Source organism: Gordionus sp. m RMFG-2023, chromosome 1, assembly GCF_954871325.1.
Source record: "Gordionus sp. m RMFG-2023 chromosome 1, tfGorSpeb1-WG-v2, whole genome shotgun sequence".
Taxonomy (NCBI): Eukaryota; Metazoa; Nematomorpha; class Gordioida; order Chordodea; family Parachordodidae; genus Gordionus; species Gordionus sp. m RMFG-2023.
This window is the reverse complement of record NC_088775.1, coordinates 71,173,592-71,195,164: the sequence shown is the minus strand read 5'-3', so window position 1 is coordinate 71,195,164 and position 21,573 is coordinate 71,173,592. Positions and strand designations below refer to the sequence as shown.

Sequence of the window (21,573 nt, the reverse complement as noted above, 5' to 3'; positions counted from 1 at the left end):
TACCTGAAAATTGGCTAATCTTATATAGATATTATGAGAACATGTTAGCATATGCACTATATCGACTACCTACGAAGGTAACGGAAACGAATAATTAAGCATAGCACATTTGCGAAATACAAGTTATTAACATGGACAATATAGATATGATGGAGAAATGGCTGAAAGAATGCATTACAGAACTTAAATCGTTTGCAAGAAAACGAGATAAGCTATCATTAAATAACAGTTTGATAGGACGGGATGCTTTTCGTAAAATCTTTTATAAACATCTCCATAGGGGCCATCCAGGATTGAGACGGTAAAGTTAATACGACTTATTCATGCTGAATTGTTAGAGTTAATCACTATCGCGATATATTAGAAATTGCAATAAAGCGGTTATACTTTAAGTATATTTATGATCCATAGGAGGGGTTGCATATCGATTTTTAAAAACTAATTTATTTTTGAAAATCATAATATAAGGAAAAAAAAGAGATATATTTTTCAAAAAATATAACTAGTTACAATTATTTGTTACATATTTTGAATTGTAACGTAACTATTTCGTAAAATATAATTAGTAACAGATGTTTAAACAACACTACTTTACATATATAAGATAATTTGTGAAACACCTTATTTTTATCAATTAAAATATATGAATTGATTAGTTATGATAATTTATATCAAATTTTGCAATATAAATAATTAAACATAATTTTATGCTTTGCCATATTTATTTTCATAATTCTCGAAATAATATATTTTTCTACATAAATAAATTGTTAAAATATTTACCGAGTTCAGTTAACTAAACATATTGTATTTTTTACCGGAAAATCATTCGAAAACCACTGAAAATTATGTCAATGTAAGTTTAAATGAAATGCAATAATTATAATATATATTTTACAAAAAATATAGAGAAGATGATAATCGAATAGGAAACGACATTAATAATGTTGAAAATATTCCTGATGAAGATATTGAAGTAAACTTAAAACTTAATACATTCGTATAAAAATTATTATAAAGACAAATTACTATGAAATCATTGACAGCTTTGATAATATGAATTTAAAAGAATCACTTTGCCGTGGTATATATAATTATGGTTTTGAAAAACCATCCTCTATTCAACAACGTGGCATAAAACCTATAATAGAGGGTTATAAAATATTAGTTTTCTCTAATTAATAATATTTATAGGCTATGATGTCATTGCACAAGCACATTCAGGTACAGGTAAAACTGCAACCTTTGCCATAGGAATATTACAAAAGGTAGATACAAACGTTAGAACCTGCCAAGCTCTTGTAGTAGTTCCAACAAGGGAATTAGCTCATCAAGTAATATTAATGAGATAAAAATAATTAATCATATAAAATTAGATACATAAAGTTTTTATGGCAATTGGAGATTATTTAAATGTACAATGTCATGTTTGTATTGGTGGCACAAATGTTGGAGCTGATATGGCAAGATTAGAAGAAGCCCAAATTGTGGTTGGAACTCCAGGAAGAGTTTTAGATATGTTGAAGCGGAATGCACTAAGTTAGATATTATTTTAATATATAAAATTTTAATTGCTATAATTAAAAAAATATTTTGAGATTAATAATAAATCATCTGATAAATTTATAACTAAAAAATTAAGAACCTTCTGGAATCAATATGTTTGTATTAGATGAATCTGATGAAATGCTCTCAAGGGGGTTTAAGGATATGATTAGAGACATGATTGAATGTCTTAGACCGGATACTCAGGTACTCTTATAAATACAATTTTTTAAATTGAATTTTACCATTTAATTTTTAATTATCAATATCATTTTTTTATGGAATTGATTTGATCATTAATCTAAGGGCTGTGTATAGGTGCTACTTAAATGCAAATAAGAATAATGATATTGGCAATATTTTTGATGCATAAATAAAAACTTGATATATACCTCCTTGATTGCAATTATAAATAATGATTTTTGAGATGTCAAATATAAAAAAATGCCAAAGTGGGTAAATATAAAAAATGATATATACTTAATTTAAAAGTGAATATATAAAAAAATGATAAAATCATGGCTTAAAAAATAGACAACTGATATTATTTTAATAAAAATATATGATTTTTTATTTATATTTTAAAAATTTATATATTCTATTTTTTACAAATAAAGATAAAAAATTGTCCATTTAATAGATTATGTTCAGAAAGATTATACAACATCCAGCTTATAGTATTTTCAGAAAATTTATTTTTATACATTAATAAAAAAAAGATATATTTCAAAAAAGTGATTCCATTCATTTAATATTATAATTTCTTTTTTAAACTTTATTTGGCTTTAATATAAATAAAAAAATTAGAATTTAAAAATTGTTCTAGTAAATTTAATATAAAAATAATATCACAAAAGATAAAATTATTTAAAATATAATAATTAATGATATGAATGAATATTAATTTCATACATAAAATAATATAATTTATAGTATCTTCATTATTTATCATTGGATTTTTTTTTGTTTTAATGCTTGCCTAACTTAAATATAAATGAGATAAAATCAAGTAAACATGTAATTTAAATTATTTTATTCAATATATTCATTTAATAAACAAAAACATTTAATAATAATAATTTTGTAAATAAAAATATATTTAACCAATAAATCTTACAAGGTTTTTTTAAAATTTGACATTTAAACTGACCAGCACACAGATATCACAAATTATAAATGCATCATCTAAAAAAGTTAATTTCTGACAAATTCAAGACTCCACCATAATATTATCTTATAAATCTTGAACTTGCACCCATGCATCACTAGTCTCATGATATTATTATTTAGACATTGCATATCACTTGTAATAGTAAGAATGTCATAAATATTAATGATTAAATTATAAATTTAATATTGTAGCCAGTTTACAAATTTTACTTATAGCTCATCTAGCCTTGTGTTCTTTGGATCAGAGACCTTCATGGGCCTTAAAGGCTGGCCCAGACTTGGCATAAAAAATTTTAAGCCCAGCCTGGCCCATATTTAATATTTAAAAAAATTCTCACACAATAAGCTTTAAAAAATTTTCTCAAGCCCATCAAATTATTTTATGTATACTTATAATGAGGTACTAAATGGAAATATATTTTATTTAGTAATTATACATAATATTAATAAAAATGATATAAACAAAATTTTAATATATATTATCTTTCATCATTTAAATTTCCTTCTCTCTTTGATAATCCTTCCAATACAGCTGAAATTGTGCTCATTGGAAATATTTGATGCTGGAATTGCTTGAATTTTTTTTGTTTAAACTTGCTAATTTTGGCCAATTTTTTTCGTGCTTCTTCCACCATTCTAAGATATGATCATCATAATTATATCCCCCTTAAGCTTAATATCCAAATATAAATTAACCTCATCAAAATCATTAAACATGTATCATCCTCACATGAAGACATCTATTAATGAGGATGACACTAAAAATATTATATAGCTAAAAAGATTTATCAAAAATAAATTACTGGTAGCTCTGGTAATCTCCAAGTAGGAACATGCTCTTCATCAAGATCTGAAGGTAGTTAAAAACATTTATAAAAAATAAGTTACTTATAGCTCTGATAGAATTCTTCACCCAGATCATATAAGGGAATAGGCTGATATTCTGAATCATCTTTCATTATGGCTCTGAGATAATTTTTCACTTCTAATGCTTCTTCCAAAGTAAGCAGTCATAATTGGTGGTGGACTTAAAAATATTGCAATTATATGGAGAATATCTAATTGGAATTTAGATATTAAGTTTTTGGCTCTTAATTTTATTTTTTATATGCATCTTATAAAATACTAGTAAATTTGCCAATGTTTTATAGATTAATACAACTTTGGATAAAATAGGCCCTGTATCTCCCTCCAGCTCTTTGGTTACCTGATCATAAGGGGTACCAAAGATTTCAATTTATTTTTATCAATAGAATTTAGCTTATACTTATTTTTTTCTGTAAAGAATCTAAATTTCTTCATTTTGTTCATATATATTTTTGAGCATTTTTATCCACTTTGTTTCTATCTTGGTAAAGTGATTCTTATTATATCCACTTTGCCTAAAAGATCTGGTTAGTTATTTACATAAAAAATGAGGTTATATGATAAGGGTGTGAATGTTGGTAGTTTGTAGAATAGTGCTAATTGATGAGAACAGTTTAACTCTATATATGGTTCTAAAGTATTTACCCCTTGATCAGTGATGAATGTGATTTTATAAAATGCACCAGAATGATATAAAGTTTAGTTTAGAAACAAGTTCTTTGTGAATTTTCACTTGTTTTTTTATCTTCAAGAGAGGTTTACAAAATACGTTTTATTTATTTCCATTTAGCTATATAGTGAAGAGTTAATGTTATATATATGTATACTTCTGTGTATAAATCAGTTGTTGCATTACAAAAAAAATTATTAAAGCATTTTATATTTCTGGTTATATATTTTTATGCAAATTTTGAGAAATACCATTCATATGCCTTGATACAGTTATAGGACTTAACAAAATATTTTCTATCATTCAAACCCCTCTTTGAATCAACTTCAATAAAATATTGTACTAAGTTTAAAAACAGTTATATAACCACACAGAATTCTACACATCTATTGTTAACTTCCTTTTTTCATTTGTATATGATGCTTTATCATATTTAATTGAATAAAAAGGAAATAATTTAATTATAGGATTTGGTTTACATTTAAGCCTTAATAAATGGGATGACCCTACTTTATATGAATATGAAAGTATATCTTGACATACATTGGACATATTCAATTTAATTATTATAATTGTCTATTATTATACTGAAAGTATCCCAGACTTTGCTCTTCAATAAGTTGTTTTCAAATAATTTATATTCTCGAGAATGTAATTTTTAACTACTTTATTTTTATTCATTATACCTAAAAAAATTAAAAATATTACCATTTATTTTAAAGGAAAAGGTAAGTAAAGTTGTAGTGAACTAATAAAAGAAGCCAGAACTATCAAAACCCTAAAGGATTGCCCAAAATGCAGATTTATTTGGTGCAAATTTATTGGCAAAAATGAGAAGAAATTCATAATGAATTTTGGCAATATGAATGCAAATTTCTATGATTTAAATATAAGTTATACTACTATATTAAAGGTCAAAGCTGTTCTTCAAAATGAATCTATTCATATAATATAGCTATCATTATCATTTAATATTACCCCTATTTAAAAAACAAAAAATCAATTAGTTCACAAAAAGAGCAAGTTATGCTACATATTAACAATTTTCCTAGCCTTTAATCTCATTACTGTAATTTACAATGGGAATATATAGAAATTTAATTTACAAATGATGTATGATCTATATTTTGATTATTGTAAAGATCATTCTAGATCTTTTTAAATATTATCATTATAGACTGTTGTAATCATGATTATATGAGAGAAAGATATGGTGATTGATGTTATATGTATTTTTGATAAATTAATAACCTTTTTTATCATTGTTTTAAAAGAGACAAAAAGAAAAAAAAGGCAATAATGTAATAAATATTATTTTTATAGAAAAGTTTTTGATATAATTGTAAAATTGAAGAAAAGAATGATTTTTTATATGAAAGTTTTGGATATAATTTTAAATAGAATAAAATAATTTGGATATAAGTGTAAATTGAATAAAATAATAATTTTTTTATACGAAAAATTATCATTTTGGAATTCTGCTAGCGTTTTATTCTAAGAAATTACTATATAGACATTTATTTAATTTCTATTAATAAAAAGTTACAGTCTGATTTAGTTACATAAGAATGAAATAAACGATATTTTAATAAAAAATATAGTATTTTACAGGGATGTGAACTATTCAACAAAAAAAGGGTCCGTGTTTGGGTACAGTAATAAAATTTAAAAAGGGTTTGGGTTCAGAGTTAGAGTCCAGGTTCAGTGAACATAAAAAAATTGACTAAAATAAAAAACTTTGAAAATGAAATAAAGATATTTTAAATGTTTTATTCAATCGCACAATCATAATATCTTATAAATTATCATTCTTGAGACTTCAATATAAATAAGGCAATATATATTTCAAAGATGAAAATCCACATTTTCTAACCTAAAATAGATAGTTATCTTTATAATACATAAATTATTTTATTTGTGTTGCTCTTACAGCCATGATGATTCTAAACAAGATATATAATTCTGGATATATTGAAAAATTTTCTTCCCAGAATTTTAAAATATTTGTATCCTTATTTTTTTTTTAACTTCTGAGACCTTTCCTATTAAAGATGCAATAGGCATTTTTTGATACTCCTTTCTATCTGATGATAATTTGATTTTTTTCTCTATCTTAAAGTAAAATTTCAAGATTATCATTACTATCACTACAACCAGTAGATATTATTGGAGGCGAAATAATGGAATTTTGTGTATGCCATAAATCCTTAAGATGGTTTTTAGCAGGGATTTAAACCCGGACCCTGAACCCTCCTTGGACCCTTTTAAAAAGTGGAGGGTTCAAGGGTTTAGGGTGCTAAAAATTTTTAACTTAAAATTATTTTTTTTAAATTAATGTAAAAATATAATTTTTTAAAAATTATAAAAATTTTATATTATTTTTTTAAATATTAATTTTTTAAAAATTATAAAAATTTTATATTATTTTTTTAAATATTAATTTTTAAAAAATAATGTAAAATTTTTATAATATTTTTCGTGGAATCTCCCTAAAAAATAGTAACTTTAAAACTATAAATGATAAAGCAAGGGATGTTGTAAAATATTTAAGAACTCCCACAATTGTTAGAATATTAAAATCCATAAAAAGGTAAATGGCAATTTTAGATTGCACAACACGTTGGTCCTCTATGTGTATGATGCTAGAGCGATTATTAAGTTTGAAAGATTTCTGTAATGATTTTATCTGGAGCATGTGAAATCATTTTGTCAGAAGATGATTGGAATCAAGTAAAAGAGCTTACTAGTGTGCTGGTTCCTTTAAAAATAACAACATTAAGAGTGCAAGCTGAACAATTATGTTTATCGGATTTTTATGGCATATGGTTAAGATGTCGATTAGAGTTAGGGAGATTAACAAGTTCTTTTTCAAATGAAGTATTAGAAAATAAGAGAGCAACAATATTTACAAAATAGTGTTGTATATGCTTCTATATATTTAGACCCGTGATATCAGGTTTTATTAAGTAGTGAGCAAAAACAAATGGCTATAGACCATCTTGAAGATTTATAGCATACCCAAAACTCTATTATTTACAATACATTGGTGGTTACAACAATATCTACTCTTTGTAGCGATAACAATGATAATAATAACAATATTGATGATCTGGAAATTTTACTATTAGATAGAGAAAAAAAATTAAATTATCATCTGATAGAAAGGAGCAAAAAATATCTATTGTATCTTTAATAGAAAAGTTCTCGGAAGTTATGAGAATAAATAGAGATGCAAACATTTTAAAATTCTGGGAGGAAAATTCTTCAATATATTTAGAATTATATACTTTTTCTAGAATCGTCATGGCTGTACCGTAAACACAAGTACAATAATTTATGTATTATAAAAATGACTATCTATTTTAGGTAAGCGTAGAACGTGGATTTTTATCGTTGACTAATTTACGTGGAAATCTGAAGGATGATATTTTAGAAGATATCATGATTGTGCAATTGAATAAATTATCTCATTTCAAATTATAAATGTGTATATATTGAATTATAATAAAAAAATGAATGAAAAAAGTCTTATTTTGAGTCATTATTTTTATGTTTCCTCTGAACCCGAACCCTGGACCTGGGTCCTTTTTAAATTTATTACTGAACCCGGACACTTTTTTTTGTCGAAGGATTCACATCCCTGGTTTTTAGCCATTTGTTTTTGCTCAATATTCAAAAAAGTTGATATTGAGGGTCTAAATATATAGAAGCATTTACAACATTATTTTACAAATATTGTTGCTCTCGTTTCTATCCATGAAACGAAAATATTAATTTTTTAATTATTTTTATAATTCATAAAATAAATCCAACTATCATTACTGTCTCTTTGGCCCATCATTGCTTAGATGTGCAGGATCAAAATTCAAACAATACCTCTCATAGTTTTCTTGCACATTAGACATATCCTCAAACTTGTAACAAGCAATTTTGTAACATCAATTTAAATATTCATAATCCTATATACATAGTTTTGCTAAGAAATTTTAATTTTTATAATAAAAATATCTTATGTTAAAAAATAAAACAATATCAACAATTTGTAACATCTGTGCTAAACTAATTAAAGTGACAAAAGGCAATCTTTTATACAAACATAGTTACAAAGGGTCAACATGTCCTTCCTCTCAAAAATCTCCAACCATTGAAATTATAACAATACCCAAACCCTTATTAAATATTATTGAGCCTCATCCTCCCTCTATTAACACATATTTTCTTGAAAGATTTTTTGAATGAAAAAAAGGATCCACTTTAACACATCTACCAAATAAATCTAGTAACCTAATTTCAAATTTTGTTATTAAACTTATCACAAAAGTTAATGATAACTTAAATTGTTTAAAATCATGGGAAGACTTATTAACCTTCTCTCACAAATGTCTTATACGTCCTGTTAACAAAGAGATAAAATCAAACATTGATAATTTTGACACTATTCAAATGATTAACTACAATCATAATGTTAAAAAGCAAGTAGATGATGTAACACACAAATGCAAAATAATATCAAATAAAATAGATCAAGGTGACATAGGTGGTGCAATTAAACTCATATCCTCATATAACCATCTTTCTCCTATCAATGAAGAAACATTACAACTATTGAAACAACTACATCCTGAAGCTTCTACAGATAATCTACCCATCTCTCCAATCCACCAGACTGTAATTTTTACCAGTGATGAAATAGTCAATGCTATCAATCTTCAGTAAAAACTCAGCAGGTGGTCTTGATGGTTTCAGACCCTCCTATTTTCAATACTTAATTAATTCAAAAAATCCTTCCCATAGTTCTGTCATCAAGGTTTTAACAACTTTTTAACATAATAAATAATGATATTCCAATACAAACTCACCAAATCCTTTTTGGTGCACGTCTAATTGCTTTATCTAAGCCAGATGGTGGTACCCGTCCTATTGCAGTACTCCTTTTTCAGAAGATTAATAGCCAAAATTTTAATCAAACATGATGCTGTCAACATTTTAAATTATTATCAACTAGTTTTTGGGATCAAGGGTGGCTGTGAAATAGCGGCTCATACCTTAAGAATTTACTTAGAAAACCCACCACCTGATTCTGTAACATGTAAACTAGATTTCAAAAATGCCTTCAATAGCCTACATCGTACCTCATTTTTAAAATTCTTCTATGAAACTTTTCCCTGTTATTCTAAATTTATTGAATCCTCATATGGTTTTCAGACGCCTTTGACATATGGATCTTATCAGATTTTATCCCAACAAGGGGATCCATAAGGACCTCTTCTTTTTTATTTTGGAATCCATCATCATCTACCAAATTAAACAAAATTTTAACCTAGATCTTAATCTATGGTATTTAGACGATGGGACCATCTATGGCCCTTCAGCTAATGTACTAAGCACCTTAAAACACCTGGAAACCAATTCCCAAGCTATCGGCCTGGTACTTAACACAAATAAAACAGAATTATGTTTCTTAAAAATAAGCCACAAAAGTTGGAAGGCGACAAAATCATTACCCCTGACAGCTTAATCTTACTTGGGTCCCCATTAGCTAATGCGACCAAGTCGGAAGATTTTCTCCACAAGATTTTTAAAAGCTTTTACAGTATGGAGCACATTCTAAGTCTCCTACCAGCTCATCAATCTTTATTTTTAATTCTCAAATGCCTGTACATACCTAAATTTATGCACATTTTCCAATCATCATCTTTTTTCAAAAACAATGAATTCAGGATAAATTTAAAATATTTCTGGAAAAAAATTTAAACTCATTCAATTGGTCACTTGCTCAGCTACTTTCTAAACTAGGCGGTTTAGATTTTTTTCCGCTCAATCTTTTATCCTTATCATAATTCGTATCATCTAGATTATCTAACAATTCTATGATTTCTGGCTTCATATGCCCTACCGATCGTTTTTTAGACGACGCTATTGACAAATGGAAGGCAAACACACCCATTAACACCGTATTACCATCAATCATCACACACAAAAAAATTTTCACACCTTTAATCTCGAAATACAATCAGATATATCAGTCAATCTACCTTTAGATTGCATTCAACTCCTCCAATTATCTGACAGACTTGGTCATGACTGGTTAGAATCACTCCCTAGTCGCAACCTTGGTAATCTCTTATCAGATGAACAACTGAGAGTAACCATTGGTTTATGTCTAGGTTGCGATATAGTACAGCCTCATGCCTGCATCAAATGCAAATCACCCGTTGATTCAAAGGGTAGACATGGCTTAATTGTATTTTTAGTCAAGGGCGACATCAACGCCACTCAGCTGTAAACCATATAATAAATAGAAGACAGCTGCACACATTCCAAACAGTCTTGAACCATCAAATTTATCTCAAGTAGATGGTTTAAGACCTGATGGTATGACTACCATACCTTGGGCCCTCGGCAAATCACTCATATGGTACTACACGTATGTCTCATCATTCCCTTCAAACATAAATTTCAATTTAATAACAGAGGCAGAAATTAAAAAGACAAACAAATACAAACATTTTAAAAATTTCATATTCACTCCAATAGTGACTTCTACTAACGGGCATTTTTCGCCTTCAACATTTATGTTTTTAAAAAATCTGGGTAATAAAATACGACTTTTCACAAATGAACCCAGAGAATTCCTTTTTATTCGGCAAAAAATTCAAATAGAAATTTTTAGACACAATTATGGTTCCTTTTTGGGGACTCAATTATAAAATTTTATTTTTAATTATATAATTATAAATTATAATATTTTTAATGTCGTAATTTTTAAAGGGATCATGACTATCCGGGATTTAAAGGGATCCCTTTAAAATTTTTAAAGGATAAAGAACTATACGGTATTATCACTGGGGCAGAGATTGACCTCCAGTTGAATAAATCTTTTGATTAGCTATTGAATGATACCCTATACTAGACATATCTTATATCATAAGACCAAAAAAAACAAAATTAAAAACGCAACGAAACTCGTGGAAAACGCTTTTAAAATAAGATTCCTCTTTATCACGATTAAAACGTGATAATCCCGTATTATCATTCCTTAATTATCAATCCTAATTTTTTTAGTTATCCCTTTAAATCCCGTGAAGATCCCGAATAGTCATGATCCCTTTAAAAATTACGACATATATATAAAGAAAAAATGAATAAATAAAATTTTAATAAAAAAAAAATATTTCATATGAAAAAGGAGTAGTAATCTTTCTAAATCTAATTGGCATCTAATCCATATGCCATAAAAATCAGATATACATAATTATTCTGATTGTAATCTTAATGTTATTATTTTCAAAGGAACTGAAACATTAGTAAGGTTCTTTATTTCGCATATAATAAAATAATTACAGAAATCTTTTAAGCTTAATCGTTCTAGCATCATACAAATTGAGGACCAACGTGTTGGAATCTAATATTGTCATTGACCTTTTCAAAGATTTTAATAATCTTACAATTGTGGATTTTGCAACATCTCTTGCTTTATCAGTGATAGTTTTAAAGTGATTATTTTTTAGGCAATCATTAATAGCCAATTGTAGAGTATGGGCTGAACATCTGATACAATATATATTTGTGGGGAAATCTATTAATAAATTTACATATTAAAATATTTTACCTACACTTCCACGAAAAAAAGAAAATAATATTAAAAATTTAATATTATTTTTTTTATTACACCTATAACCCTTGGGCCCTCCACCACTTTTCCTGGTATTTTATATAATTAAATGAATTATTAAATATACACATCCTTAAATTACAAAAATAGAATGCATTACTAATATCAAGACACAGATAATGAATTTTTAAAATTGCTCTGATAACATTGGAAAATTGTGATAGAATAATTATACATGTTAGCGTCAATGTGTTATTTTTTGAACTTTAATTCATTTTTTGCGCTCATTTTAATAAATTTTAAAATCGGATTTTACCAGAAATATATTCTATCATACATGGAATATCTATCTTATGAATTGTAGACAATTTTACCATTAACCATTGAGACATTTATAATTTATAAATCGACCAAAAAAATGAGATTTTCGGCCGACCATCTCAAAAATGAATGAAACTTGGCATGTTAGTTATTTATGTTGTAAATGTTAATAAAATCAAAATTTTAGAGTGCTAGCTCAACCAGATCCAAAGATATGCGCCTTCAAAGTCGAAAATCGCGAAGTGCCTGATTTCATTAAATCTTGTTATTTTAAAAAATACTTAAAATAGAGTTTCTAATTATATATCATTTTATAGCCCTTAAAATTTTACGTTGGAAAACATAAAAAAAATTTAAAAATTTCAAGCGTTTTCTTATTTCCGGTAAAAATAAAAAATTAACATTGTTAGGAAGGGATTTTTTTTGGGTGTTAAGATTCACTAAAAATGTTTATTACCTTTATATTAAACGATTTAATAAAAAATCTCGATAGCCATTTTTTAATTTTATTATAATTTTTATTATTTTTTTATAATATATAATTTTTAATTAAAATATGAATAGTATTGTGATTAAAATTAAAAAATCAAAGGAGTATAACCAAAAATGATGTCCTGGGGCGATATGTAAGTAGGCAGCCCATACAGATATGATTTTATTAGGATGCTATATTGTAAAATAAACATATTTTAAAATTTTATATTCAAACTATTATAATTTTGCGCTTATTAATAGAAATTCCTAAGGCCATAATTTGTAGATATATCATTTCATTGTTGTGGATCTACTATCGTTATTATTTGAAAATAACGATTTTATCAGCTCATTTTATTTTTTTATATCTATCATCGTTACCAATCAATCATCATATATTTCAAAACTTAAACATTTTTTACAACCAAATGAATTTATGATAATTTGTGATTTCTCTGAAAATTATGAATTAATAATTCAAGACGCTGTTCAAGGATTCCACTGGAATAAAAATCAAGCCACTATCCATCCTATGATAGCATATAATAATAATAATGGCAATATAGAAACCCTTAATTATATGGTAATATCAGAGTCACTTCAACATAGTACATTTATACTAGACTAAAATGATAAAATTTTTGATTATTCAATTCAGCAAAAAGCCAAACAAAATATATTACTGCCCTGACAGATCAGCTGCACAATATAAAAACAGAAATTTTTTTTATAAATCTGTGTTATCATGAATCAGATTTTGGTGTAGCAGCTGAATGGCATTTTTCACCTACATCCCATGGAAAGGTCCATGTGATGACCTTGGTGGAACATTACAAAGATTAGCAGCATGTTCAAACCTTCAGCGAATCAGTTCTGGACACATTTTAAGCCAGTTGATTTATATCAATTTGCAAAACAAAACATGCCATCAGTAAATTTTACATATATAACCAAAGAACAATACAATTTACAAGATTAAACTACAAGAAAGATTCAATTTAGCTCGTCCCATTCCAAAAACTCCAGAAATACATGCTGTATTGAGTTTGAGTAAACTTAAATCAAAAATATATTCATAACAATATCTTAAATGCCGATAATTTGTCTTTTGCCGATATTAAAGGATTCGTAACATGTGTTTACGATTTTTGGTGGTTAGCCACAGTACTAAAAAAGAATGAAATTACTGAGGAATATTTCCTTTTTCATCCCCATGGACCATCACCATCCTTCTTTTACCCCACAATTGCGGAAATGATATGGTTACCCATTAATCAAATAATATCAATAGTAGTTCCTATTATAGTGACAGGACGTGCCTACAAATTATCGTCTCAAGAAATCTATTAATAAGTACAAAATAGGATAAGATTAAAACAAGAGGTATTTATTTTTATATTGTTTGTGTATAAAATTTTAAAATATGATTATTTTAAAATATAGCGTCCTTATAAAAATATATCTGTATGGGCTGCCTGCCTACATATCGCCCTAGGACATCATTCTTAGTTATACTCAATTGATTTTTTAATTTTAATCACAATACTATTTATATTTTTATTAAAAATTATATATTATAAAAAATTTAATATAACGCCATCTATATTACATTTTTTATTAATAAAAATATAAATAAAATTAAAAAAAACAAAAATGGCTATCGAGATTTTTTATTAAATCGTTTAATATAAAACATTTTTAGTGAACATTAACACCGAAAAAAAATCCCCTCCTAACTTAATTTTTTATTTTTACTGGAAATAAGAAAACACTTGAAATTTTAAGGGCTATAAAATGATATATACAGTAATAATATGAATTGTTGTAACACATTTTCATAATGTGAAAAAACATTTTTATATAGTTAACTTTCCATAATTATTGTAAAAACATTTTGATAAAATTTTTAAAAATTTTTGATATAATTTTTTTTAAATTAATAATAAGAGTTTTTAAACTTTAATGAAGATTAACGTCAAAGTTATGAATCGAATAATTTTAAGGGCTATAAAATGATATATACAGTAATAATATGAAATATATACAGTAATAATATGAATTGTTGTAACACATTTTCATAATGTGAAAAAACATTTTTATATAGTTAACTTTCCATAATTATTGTAAAAACATTTTGATAAAATTTTTAAAAATTTTTGATATAATTTTTTTTAAATTAATAATAAGAGTTTTTAAACTTTAATGAAGATTAACGTCAAAGTTATGAATCGAATAATTTTAAGGGCTATAAAATGATATATACAGTAATAATATGAATTGTTGTAACACATTTTCATAATGTGAAAAAACATTTTTATATAGTTAAATAACTTTCCATAATTATTGTAAAAACATTTTGATAAAATTTTTAAAAATTTTTGATATAATTTTTTTAAAATTAATAATAAGAGTTTTTAAACTTTAATGAAGATTAACGTCAAAGTTATGAATCGAATATAATTTTTTTATGTTTTGGACCCAAGTTTAAGTGGGAAAATGAGAATAAAAATTTTCTAAGATTTTTAGAATAATTTTTTTTTAAAATGCATTATAAATTTTTTTAAATTTAAAGTATTATTACAATATATTAATGTTACTTTTAGTTATCTAAAGAATGGAAATCAGGATAAGAAATTTGATATTTTCTTAATAAACATAGGTGAAAGAAAATTCGAATTAAGGGTAATTCTTATTTTTTTTTGGTTTTAAAATTAAATAAAATTTAAATGTTGTAGTTGCTTTTATTAACCTAAAATGACGCATATCAAAAATCATCGAGATGTGCCACCAACCATTCTACCCATAACGAAAGCCCCGACACTTTAATTTAACTTTCCATAATTATTGTAAAAACTTGTTGAGAAAAATACATCCTTTTTTAAAAAAACTTTTAAAAATTTTAAAGAAAATTTTGAGAAAAACATATTTTTAAAAACTTCGAGTAATTAACTTAAATTAAAACCTATAATAATTCTTTCTTGAATTTGCGACAATTTTAATTTTAAACTTATATTTATTTTATAATTTTTTTTTCCATAAAAACTATATTTCCATTTTTTTAAATGTCAAATTTTACTATCGTTAGTATTTTGAATCTATCTCCAGTTTCAGGTTTGCAGTTTCAGGTTTGTTAATATAATATTCTATTATTTACTAACCTTATATATAAAATTTTAGATACACCTAATGAATCTTCTAATTCTCTCGTGGGGTTATCTGAAATAACAAATATATACCAAAGTTATTCACCTATCCCATCAAATTCCCTTAGATGCCTAACTGACATTACAAATCGATGTCATTCTAATATTCAAGAGCAACCAAATTTTGATCCTATTCGTTTGAAGAAAAAAAATGAAATTGGCTAAAATATGGCTGAGCAAACCAATTGATGATCAGCCCAATGCAAAGACAATTGCCCATGATCTAAATTTATCCATTGGTTCTGTTTATCGTTTCAAACAGGAAACTTTTCATGAATATTATGACGACCCTTTATCTTATTATATAATAAAACAACGAGGGCGTAAGAAGAAATACACTACAGAACTTCAATCGCATATAGCTGAATTGTTTGGTAATAATAACGGCTATACAATGAAAAGTATTATAAAACATTTGCCGCCACATCTAAGGTTGAGCGAATCAGCTATATCTAAATGCATTAAATTAATGGGCTGGAGTCGAAAAAGGGTTGGGAAAGAACCCGATAGTTGAAACTCTCCAGATGTAATTCAAACTCGAAAGTTATATTGTGAAAAGATGATAAATATTTCTTTTAAAAATGTATACTTTCTGGACGAGACAGGGTTTAATAACCATATTATTTCTCATTATGGGTGGGCACCTTTGGGGAAACGGCCATCTGTTAAGTTACCTCCCTCCAAGAGGAAAAATATATCAGTCCTATGCACAATAGGAATAAGTGGATTGAAAAAATTCACAATAATAGATGGGGCTTTTACTGCGATAAAATTCAAGGCATACCTGGATTAATTATTCGCACTTTTACCATCAAATTCATTACTTATAATGGATAATGCTCCTATACATCGAGCGAGGAAAATTAGTGAGAATTATCCAAATATCATATTTTTACCACCCTCGCCGCAATTAAATCCGATAGAAAATTTTTTCGGAGTAATTAAAAATCAATATAGATCAAATTCTCCCAAACCCAATAATTGAAATGAAGTTATTTCAATTGTTACGAGTATTTTAGGCAATTATTTTACATATAATTTTTCAAATTTTTATTCTCACACCATAAAGTTTATTGAAAAGGGAATTCGATGCATTCCTTTAAATGATTGAATTTGTAATTGATTTATATTGTGTAATATTTTATTTATATTTCGAATTGATCATAAAAAATTCTAAACAAATAAGAATTATCTGAAAACCCTAAATTCGAGTTTTCACTCATGTTTATTTAAGAAATTATTCAAATTTCTTATCCTGATTTCCATTCTTTGGATAACTAAAAGTAAAATTAAAATATTGGAATAATGCTTTAAATTTAAAAAAGGTATTGTAAAAATCTTAGAAATTTTTTTTTATATAATATCTTTTAAAATTCTAATTTTTCCACTTAAACTTATGTCCAAAACATAAAAAAATATATTCGATTCATAACTTTGACGTTAGTATAAAAGTTTAAGAACTTTATTATTAAAAAATTTTTTTTGAATTCTCATTTTTCCACTTAAACTTGTGTCCAAAAAAAACTATTTGATTCATAACTTTGATGTTAATCTTCATTAAAGTTTAAAAACTTTTAAATTTTTTTTATCAAAAATAAAAATTTTTTTAAAAAATTTAATTTATATCAAAATGTTTTTTACAATAATTATTGAGAGTTATTTAACTATATAAGAAAGTTTTTTCACTTTATGAAAATGTGTTACAACAAATCATATTACTACTGTAATTAATTAGTATTTTTTAAAATAACAAGATTTAATGAAATCACGCACTTCGCGATTTTGGGCTTTGAAGGCGTATATCTTTGGATCTGGTTGAGCTACCACTCTAAAATTTTGATTTAATAACATTTACAACATAAATAACAAACATGCCAAGTTTCATTCTGTTTTGAGATGGTCGGCCGAATCTCTGGTCGATTTGTCATGGAATTACCCATATAAAAAATATATGGAAAATCGAATATATATTATATTAAGCTTAAAAGTTTATGAAAAATTGTCTTAAATTCATAGGTTAGCTATTCCAAACATTATAGAATACATTTCTGATAAAATCAAATTTTAAAAAACACACTCTAAAAATGTTTTAAAGTTGAAGAAAAAACACATTGACACTAACATATATATAATGTAAGGGTTTTAATATAATTGTTTTAAAAAAAATTTAAATAATAATCTAATTCTCAGCTGATGATATATATATATATAATGAAAAGGTTTTAATATAACTGTAAAAAAAATTTTTTAATTTAAATTAGTATATTTGAAAAATTTTCTGCAAAAAGTTATAAATGCTGCATTTTATTTCCTAACCATGATGTATTACAAACTAATCTATACAAGAAGCTGCATATATATAAAAAACATGTTATTGTTGATAAAATACTATTTAACTCTACCTTTCCCTCAAAATATAAATAATATTTTATTTTATACACTTTAAATCAGTTATGTCAAGAATAAATGCCAATTTGAGATTTTAAAAACAAAATTACACTCTCCCAAAGTGTCTAGGAAATGTGATTAACACTAATAAAATCAGAATGATTTATTATATTTGCCCCAAGTTCATTGCAAAAAACTGTTATGGCTCTCCACATTTGTAATATTTATTATAATTACCAGAGGGCTGGCCTAGTTCATAAGATCTCTGTTTTGGATAATGATGTAAGGGGTTTAAATAACTTTTCTGATAAAAATCAATGCATAAATATTATTTATTTAACAGTTACTATGAATTATCTGATTATTATCATAATTTGTGCTATTTATCACCTAATTTTATATATTTTAATATTAATAACACTAACCTGCAGCATTGATTGTGAAATTTATAAACTCCATTTGAGAATTATTTATAACTGTTTTTTCTTGTTAAAATAATAACATAAATTTTATGATAAATACCTTCCCATGTCATCAGCAAATTTAGGTATTCTTTTAATGCCAATAATATCTGTCATCTTTAATTGCTTTTTTATTAAAATTATAAATATTTTTCTTTTTTTACTTATCTTTCCTTTTTTTAGATAATCCTATTATAGATATATCAGACCTCCTTGACCTGCCTTCTTTTCATCTGAGCTGTTAATCTTAGACTATTAATTTTTTCACAATCTGTATTTTACTGTCTGAGAAAAAATTAGTAATTTTTACATAAAAAATAACTATTAATACTGTCTTGTTTTATGTTCCTTTTTCTATAATGAAATATTAATAGAAATCTAAATTATAATATTAAACTTGTTTATTTTATTTTATCTCATTTATATTTAAGTTATGTTAGAAATAAACCAAAATAAATGCTTTTTTGGAGGATAATGCATTTTTTCTGGTGTAAATAAAGAAGATTCAATAAATTATATTTTGTGTATAAAATAAATATTCATTAAAATCATTAATATTTTAAATATTTGGGCTGTGCCAATCCACACATTTACACCGATCCGATATTTATACTGATTTTCACTTACCATTTAACTTTCAATATTTTCTACTATGAAAAATAATCAACTTTCACGATTAGGTGTATTTGTATCCTTTGCTAATTCATGCCACTGAGAAATTATTTTAAAATGATAGCTAAATGTAATTATGTAATATAACATTTTTCTTCATTCAGTATTTTAAATGATGGGTTTCTAGCATATATTTTCCTCAGAGTTTTTGAATTCATTATCCTTTATTTAGTACCATCTATTAACTTGTTTCAGTTATATTTTTACTAAAATTTTTATTTTTTTAATATAATTTAAGATCAATTACCTTTTTTACATCTATATAAATTATAAATAGGCCTTTTTGGGCTTTTAGAGCATAATATTCTTTAAAAGATTTTGGCTAGGCTTATATTTATAATTATAATATTCAATTTTGTGAAATAAATTGATGTATATTTTAAATTTTTGCAGGAAAGAATGCCCTCCTAATACCTTTTATTTGTAGTATATTTTAAAATTAAATAAATATTTCATTTTCTTTATATAAATAAATTTGGGCCAGGCCAGGCAGACATAATTTTTATTATACTGGGCTGGTGTTGGAATTATAAATCGACACAAATGGATTCGTAATTCCAAATTATGCATTTTATCTATATGCATAATCAAATATTTAAATTTCAAAGTATTTATGTTACAAAATGAATTTTTTTAAACAAAGATCATCTTATTATCTGCTACTATGCCCATAGAAGTTTTACAAGTAACCCGACAATTCATGAAAAAGAACGCCATCAAAATTTTATTGAAGAAGGAAGAACTAACTCTCGAGGGGATCAAACAATTTTACATTGGAGTTGAAGAGGTATAATAACATGCTATTGATTATAGGTTAATCTACAATTAAATTGACAAATACTATGTTATGGTGAATAATAGGTCTAGTGTCAATATACAAAATTAATAATTTTATGGTTATTTTAATATCCATTAAAAATTTTAAATGAATATTGGTATTATCATTATATTCAAAGTAGAGTATAAAAAACCACAGTGGACCCTATACTACTTAGTCAAATTCAATAAGAATATAAATATAATTAAACTTGACTCGGAGTGTTTAATTTAGCCAACTAAATTCACAACTTGAGTCTTAAATTAAAAAATATTTATATGATAAGATTCGTCTGTCTAATTTTTGGTGAAAACCAATAAATCACTTTTTTTGGTATAAATCTTGATTTTTATTGTGAATTCGAGTTGTTTAATTCAGATTTAAAATAAATAAAAATATCTATATATAATTTCGATTTAGCACCTTTATTTAACCATTCAATTTTTTCTACCCAAATTTAAATATATTGTTTATACTTTGCCTTTTATAAATACTGGAAGCAAATATAGATGCCCACATATGCCTTGAGATTTTGCTAATAGATGACCAAACCTTTGTTGCTATATGAGCAAAATCATGAGGCGTGCATAATTTTTCTGATAAAAATATTGAGTTAGCTGTTTTTAAGAAATGTTCCAAATTGATTGACCTATTTGACAACACTAAATAAATCATTAGTTATTCATTTAAAATAATTTCGTTTTTATATGGAATATTCATTAATAACTAGTGCGTAAACGTTACTACAAAAATGAAACGCGTTACTGACTCGTTACATCTGAAAAATGGAACGCGTTACTGTTACTCGTTACCATTTTATAAAAGGAACGCGCGTTACAGACTTTTCAAAAAAGTAACGGGCTACTCATTACTTAAAAAAATTAAATGTTATATATAATGCAAAAAAATATTTATTTTTTTCCGACAATATATAATAAAATAAAAATATATAAAAAGAACATATAAGATAAGATCTTTTTATAATAAAATTTTCATATATAATTATAATATGAACTAGAAGATAGCCTGTCAAAAATGACGGGGAATGAGAATTTTCTTCTTACTTTTATGATAGTTGTTACTGAAAATAATATCCAATTTATTCTTTTAATCCCCCCCCCTCCCCCTTTAGGCCAGGTTTAATCCATTAAAACTAAGTGTTAATACTATGGTTTGGTAGAATTTAATTTAAAGCTTTTACTTGATAATATTAATATTATTTGTTAAATATTACTGATCATTTATACCTAATATTTAATATTAAAAAAATTTCCAGGCAAAGTACAAAGCCATAATAATTTTGAAAAATTCTTCCAAGCCCAATGAATATAATAATTTGGTAGTTGAGAACTGAAATAAAATATTTAAAT

General features: G+C 25.5%; 1 protein-coding gene across 1 annotated transcript in view; it reads left to right on the top strand.

Moving 5' to 3' along the window:
• Nucleotides 1-773: 773 nt before the first annotated feature.
• Nucleotides 774-21,573, top strand: part of LOC135931838 (uncharacterized) — a 34,782-nt gene continuing 13,982 nt past the window's right edge. The window contains exons 1-7 of the mRNA XM_065469144.1: nucleotides 774-856; nucleotides 910-976; nucleotides 1,021-1,153; nucleotides 1,195-1,334; nucleotides 1,377-1,539; nucleotides 1,643-1,752; nucleotides 20,030-20,173. Of these exons, the coding sequence (XP_065325216.1) occupies nucleotides 849-856; nucleotides 910-976; nucleotides 1,021-1,153; nucleotides 1,195-1,334; nucleotides 1,377-1,539; nucleotides 1,643-1,752; nucleotides 20,030-20,173 (765 nt within the window). The 5' untranslated portion in view covers nucleotides 774-848. The remainder of the gene's footprint in view (nucleotides 857-909; nucleotides 977-1,020; nucleotides 1,154-1,194; nucleotides 1,335-1,376; nucleotides 1,540-1,642; nucleotides 1,753-20,029; nucleotides 20,174-21,573) is intronic.